Raw genomic sequence first — 6,410 nt, 5'->3', positions numbered from 1 at the left:
TAAATCCATCTTCTCTTTCAGATGAGAAATGCCTGTCATTTGGGATTCGGCACCCCCACGACTCGGGTTTCTTTTTCAATCACAGTCTGCAGCTCTGGGGTTCACCATTGGGAAACATCATAACGAAGAGTTGCCCTTGTCCACTTCCTATAGATTTTTTAAAAAGTGTGCATGGAAAGGTACAGAAATATTTGTGCCCAAGTTCAAGAGTGAGAAAAGGCAATAAAAGGTGGGGGAGAAGTTGAGATGAGGGACCAGAACACACAGCACAGAAATAATCCAGCTCACTGTGGACAGGAAACAGCAGTGTTGTTCGGTCCTGTTTATTGAACAGGTGTGAATCCCTAGCAAAAGCACCCTTAAACTGAATGTACTGTACAGTATATGGACATTTGCGAATCAATCACGCAAGCACATAGAATTAGAACATAATTACCCATTTGTAAGGCAGCACCCCATCTGGAAGATATGTGGAGCACTTTGCAGTTTTCATTGTATTTTTTTTAAAGAAATAGACAATTTGTTGATTGCTAAATTATTGTTAACGTCAGTTTATTCGGGGTTATTTAAATAAATATATGGTACAATTATTCGTTTACACCAGTGGTTATATGTTAGTTTCACATTATCCAAGTGCACCATAAAATGTACCAAAAGATAAAAAATTTGTAAGAGAAACCAAGGCACTTAAACTGCGCGTTTCTATGCTATCACTCCCTTGTGTTAGTCTGCTGAAGCAAAAACAACAAAGAATCTTGTAGCACTGAAAGGCTAAAAGCTTTATTGTGGCATAAGCACGCAAGACGATTCATCTTTACATGGATACTGGGTGGAGATGAGCAGCTTCCTTCTTTATAAAGTTTCTGATCCTTTGAAAGGAGTTTCCATGGCCGGGGCGAGCAAACCTAACTCCACAATACATTTGTATACAGCCGTGCTTTCTCCGATTTTCGTCTTTAATCCTAAAAGCTATTTGTTTTGTCCCGTTTGGAGTTCTTGCATTTTCTTCACTGCCGCCTCCAATGATAACCACCTGCTCTGGAAATCTGAGGACCGGCGGCAAAAAAACACAACACTTAGAGAAAAAGAAATGTGGAGTCCAAGCGGCACCCGTCTCAGAAAGGACTAACCAGCCAGACGGTGTATAAGCGCATCATAAACGGGATTGAGGCCGCGTAGAGAGGAACGGGGAGAGCGGCAGCGCATTCTTTTCCTTCCGCCCTGGGAAACCGTTGTCCCTTTAAGAAGGCGGTTCCTGGGGCCCTTTTCTCCGCGCCCATTGGAGCAGACTCCAGAGCAACGTGTCTCTGTCATGGCAGCCGCATGCAGTCGCTCTTCCAGGCAGGTCGCCGCAGTCGGGAGAAAGTGCTTTTCTTCCCTGTCCCCGGACTGGTGAAATGATTTGACAGATGTATTTAAAGAGACCTGCAACTGGTCTCGCCTTCTGTTTGTTCTACTTGTCTTCTTATTTCACCAACAAGGTGAGGCTGAGAGAGCTCTGCTGGTTTAAACTGCCCTTTATTTCGACTTTAAAATGTTCACAGGGTCGCAAGTTTTGGCTGGTCTGCTAGTTTTTATACCTTGGGAAATTGAACACCCTGTTTGCCTTTTCTCTCCAGCATCGGTGAGCTTGTGTTTTTCTCCGAGACGATGAAAAGCTGCTTATTGATTTTCAGTTTCTTTCGAGAACTGACTTTTCTCCTTGCAGAGACTTGCAGCTACCGGAATCGACTTTCCTTTAGCCCGCTCTTAAACCCCACATGGGATGGGAGGACGACGGAAGGGGCCTCACATTTATCCCTGGAAAGCAAGAGGTTAATTAATAAACTAAATTAATGGCTTTATATAGTTGCCTTAAGTGAAGGATAAAGTAGAAATACTTCTTGGGCTGGGTGAGAACTCTTAACAAAACTCAAAACAATTAAAAATCATGCACAAAAGGTCATATGGGGTTATCACATCCCACTCAGCCTTAAAGTATATACATACAGACAATGAAACATGCTCTCAAGCGATAAGAAAATTGTGGCAGTTTTATTTGTATTATCATTTGAAAGCACAATGTTTTTTGATAGTTTGTATACACTGCAAGTCTTAAATATTTAGGTTTAGGACTCTGGGTTTTAACTATTAATAAATAATTTATGGATTTCTTCCATTTAAATGTATTGGCTTTGCCACCCTGAAGTTAGGAGAAATAAAGAAAAACTAGACACATTTACTTGGGAGCAAGTCTCAATGAGGTACAGTACTTCAGACAATTTTGTTCCCTCCTCTGTGACAAGTGAAATGTGTAACCTTTCCAGGATCTACAGCAACTTCCAGACCTAATCTGTTGCTGCAAAGTCAAGAAAAGTCTTTGCTGTTCCTTAAAGACTAAGGCTGCAATCCAAACCCTACTTACATTGGAGTACGCCCCATTGAATTCAGTAGGAATTCTGAGTAGACATGGTTAGGATTGTTCTGTATTAACTGTAGTTCAACAAAGTTTGTTTGGAACACAAATGCCTGACAGAACGTGTCTTCCTGCCTGCCCCCCCCCCATCTGCTTGTGCCATGAGATCTTGAGCCCCTTCCTTCATGGAGATGTGTTTTGTATGCACGAAGGAGAGGCCTCTTCTGTGGCGATACCACATATTTGGATCTGAGAGGTACCTGGCACTGACCGCCTTTTTGTGCCAAGTTAAAACATTTCTATTTGCTCAAGTATTTTAAAGAGTCATATTGCCTTAATCTGCTTTTAGTTTGTATAGTCTTGTTTTGCCCCATAGTCTATAAATTGTTTGACAAATGTGTTACTGCATCTGTAGCTTTGATTAATTCTCATATTTATTGTATTCCGTTCTGGAATCCACTGAAGGACAGCTTAGAAACAGTTTACATAAATAAAATAAATTAGGCCATCTTGTATTTGTTAGTCTTTAAGGTGCTACAAGTCTTTTAAGCATCTTTCTAGCATCTGTTACCTTTAAAACAGAGACTTGCAACATCCTTTAGAAAAATCTGATTATAGGAACACAGGGGTGGATGAAAAGCAACAGGCTGTGGTATTTTCAAGGCAGAAAGCAAATGAACAATGAAGTTCAAGGGGGAAAGTATGTAAGAATAGCATGTAATTTAATCAATCAAATTAAATTACTTGCAGTGTGTGTATGTACTGTATATATATATATATATATATATATGCAGGTTTTGGTGTCTTCGGGTGTCTTCCCGTGTAAGAGTCGGGGTGTCTGGGCGACGTTTCGACGAGGTCTCACTCGTCATCTTCAGGCTGGTGCTTTCGGCTTCTTGTTACTGGAACAGAGCAGAATCTGGTGTTTGAGTTTCTATAAATACTGTTGAGGGGTGTGGTGTATAGCCTCCAACGTTCTGGGCAGAGAGGAAGTTCCTAGATTAGTGTGTCTTTTCTTCTTTTGTTCCTTAATTACTTGAGGGATATCTTGAGTGATTTCATGAGTGATATTCTGAATACCACTGGGTGGGTCATTAAGTGTAGATTAGTTGCTAAAGCTTTCGTGTCTTGACCTCTTGAGCTTGTGAAGAGTTTTTCTGAGAAGATGGCTGTGCTGCATTTAGTTGTGCTCTGGCTTGGCTTCGTGTATAGGGGCGAGCTGTGATTTTGTGCCTTGTGCCAGCCAGATCTGTGTAGGGATTGCAGGGGGGTGCAGCATCCGGAGGTGCCACTATAGTTTGGCTACTGGATGGAGTCTGTAATATGTCTGTGGAGAGGGTCTGGGTTTGGGTCTGGTGTGGTTGATTGGTGACGGCGTTCTGTGTGCCTCTGGTTCTGGTGTCGGTTTTTGTGGGGAGGGCTAATTTCCAGATGTCTGGCAGGCGGGACGTGTCGTCACGCTTGTTCATGTTGTGAGGGTGTTTCTCTATCTCGATGGCTTCCATGATTATTCTCTTGTGGTGATGTTCCATGTTAAAGAGCAATTTGGAATCTGCAAAATTAATTTCGTGTCCTGTTTCTTTCATGTGTTGGAAAAGAGAGGAAGTTTTTTCTTCTTTTTTGACGGCATTCTTGTGTTCTGCGATACGTGCATTTATTCGTCTGTTTGTTTGTCCAATGTACGTGGCTGGGCAGACTTTGCAGGGTATTTCATAGACCCCTTGGTTTTCCAGCTGGATTTTGTCTTTTGGGTTTCTGAGGATATTGGCTATTTTTTGGTTGGTGCAGAAGGCTGTTTTGATATTGTGTTTATGGAGGATTTTGCTAATTTTGTCTGTAGTGCCCTTGATATAAGGAAGGAGGGCCATGCCATTGTTTTCTTCTGTGTCTTGGTTTTTGGGGGTTTGTTTCTTTTTGGATTAGCTTCGTAACCCTGTTTTTCTGGTATCCATTGGCGATTAACACATTTGAGAGATTCTGTAACTCAGTTGTCAAGTGGTCTTTGTCAGCCAGGCGTTTGGTTCTGGAGATGAGAGTCTTGGCTACGGAGTTTATTTGTGCAGGGTGGTGGTGTGATTGTGCATGTAAGTAGCGGTTGGTGTGTGTTTTTTCCTACCTACATACCTACATACCTACATCCCAATACCTACATCCCGATGACCTTCTTGTGAGCTTCGATGTTGTATCTCTCTTCACTCAAGTACCCATTAATGAAGCCTTGACAGCCATCCAAAACAAATACAACCCCCCCAAATACATCCTGGACCTGACCAACCACTGCCTAACCAACACGTACTTCATCCACAATGGACAAAGATACAAACAGATAGAAGGAGCACCTATGGGATCACCCCTCTCACCGGTCATCGCAAATTTGTACATGGAACACTTTGAAACCAATGCTTTAGACAAGTCAGAACACAAACCCAAACTTTGGCTCAGATATGTTGACGACACCTTTGTAATTTGGCCACACGGGAAAGAAAAACTAGATAGCTTCCTCACACATCTCAACAGCCTACACCCCAAAATACAATTCACTATGGAAATAGAAGACAACAACCAACTCCCCTTTCTTGACGTCCTAATCTACAAAAAACCTGATGGCTCCCTAGGACACACTATCTACCGGAAAAAAACACACACCAACCGCTACTTACATGCACAATCACACCACCACCCTGCACAAATAAACTCCGTAGCCAAGACTCTCATCTCCAGAACCAAACGCCTGGCTGACAAAGACCACTTGACAACTGAGTTACAGAATCTCTCAAATGTGTTAATCGCCAATGGATACCAGAAAAACAGGGTTACGAAGCTAATCCAAAAAGAAACACCCCCCAAAAACCAAGACACAGAAGAAAACAATGGCATGGCCCTCCTTCCTTATATCAAGGGCACTACAGACAAAATTAGCAAAATCCTCCATAAACACAATATCAAAACAGCCTTCTGCACCAACCAAAAAATAGCCAATATCCTCAGAAACCCAAAAGACAAAATCCAGCTGGAAAACCAAGGGGTCTATGAAATACCCTGCAAAGTCTGCCCAGCCACGTACATTGGACAAACAAACAGACGAATAAATGCACGTATCGCAGAACACAAGAATGCCGTCAAAAAAGAAGAAAAAACTTCCTCTCTTTTCCAACACATGAAAGAAACAGGACACGAAATTAATTTTGCAGATTCCAAATTGCTCTTTAACATGGAACATCACCACAAGAGAATAATCATGGAAGCCATCGAGATAGAGAAACACCCTCACAACATGAACAAGCGTGACGACACGTCCCGCCTGCCAGACATCTGGAAATTAGCCCTCCCCACAAAAACCGACACCAGAACCAGAGGCACACAGAACGCCGTCACCAATCAACCACACCAGACCCAAACCCAGACCCTCTCCACAGACATATTACAGACTCCATCCAGTAGCCAAACTATAGTGGCACCTCCGGATGCTGCACCCCCCTGCAATCCCTACACAGATCTGGCTGGCACAAGGCACAAAATCACAGCTCGCCCCTATACACGAAGCCAAGCCAGAGCACAACTAAATGCAGCACAGCCATCTTCTCAGAAAAACTCTTCACAAGCTCAAGAGGTCAAGACACGAAAGCTTTAGCAACTAATCTACACTTAATGACCCACCCAGTGGTATTCAGAATATCACTCATGAAATCACTCAAGATATCCCTCAAGTAATTAAGGAACAAAAGAAGAAAAGACACACTAATCTAGGAACTTCCTCTCTGCCCAGAACGTTGGAGGCTATACACCACACCCCTCAACAGTATTTATAGAAACTCAAACACCAGATTCTGCTCTGTTCCAGTAACAAGAAGCCGAAAGCACCAGCCTGAAGATGACGAGTGAGACCTCGTCGAAACGTCGCCCAGACACCCCGACTCTTACACGGGAAGACACCCGAAGACACCAAAACCTGCATTCCTGTACCCGTGAAAATCTACGAAAGCAAATATATATATATATATATATATATATATAT

General features: G+C 42.6%; 1 protein-coding gene across 3 annotated transcripts in view; it reads left to right on the top strand.

Moving 5' to 3' along the window:
- The first annotated feature begins 1,260 nt into the window (after nt 1-1,260).
- Nucleotides 1,261-6,410, top strand: part of TMEM241 (transmembrane protein 241) — a 55,793-nt gene continuing 50,643 nt past the window's right edge. Inside the window, exon 1 of one of the 3 annotated variants that reach the window (XM_082234859.1) lies at nt 1,261-1,481. In XM_082234859.1, the coding sequence (XP_082090985.1) occupies nt 1,410-1,481 (72 nt within the window). In that variant the 5' untranslated portion in view covers nt 1,261-1,409. The remainder of the gene's footprint in view (nt 1,482-6,410) is intronic. The other 2 variants (XM_082234860.1, XM_082234858.1) reach the window with 2 other exon arrangements.

Source organism: Podarcis vaucheri (genome assembly GCF_965113315.1).
Source record: "Podarcis vaucheri genome assembly, chromosome: 8".
Taxonomy (NCBI): Eukaryota; Metazoa; Chordata; class Lepidosauria; order Squamata; family Lacertidae; genus Podarcis; species Podarcis vaucheri.
Note: the sequence above shows the minus strand (reverse complement) of the source record. Positions and strands in the feature narration are given on the sequence as shown.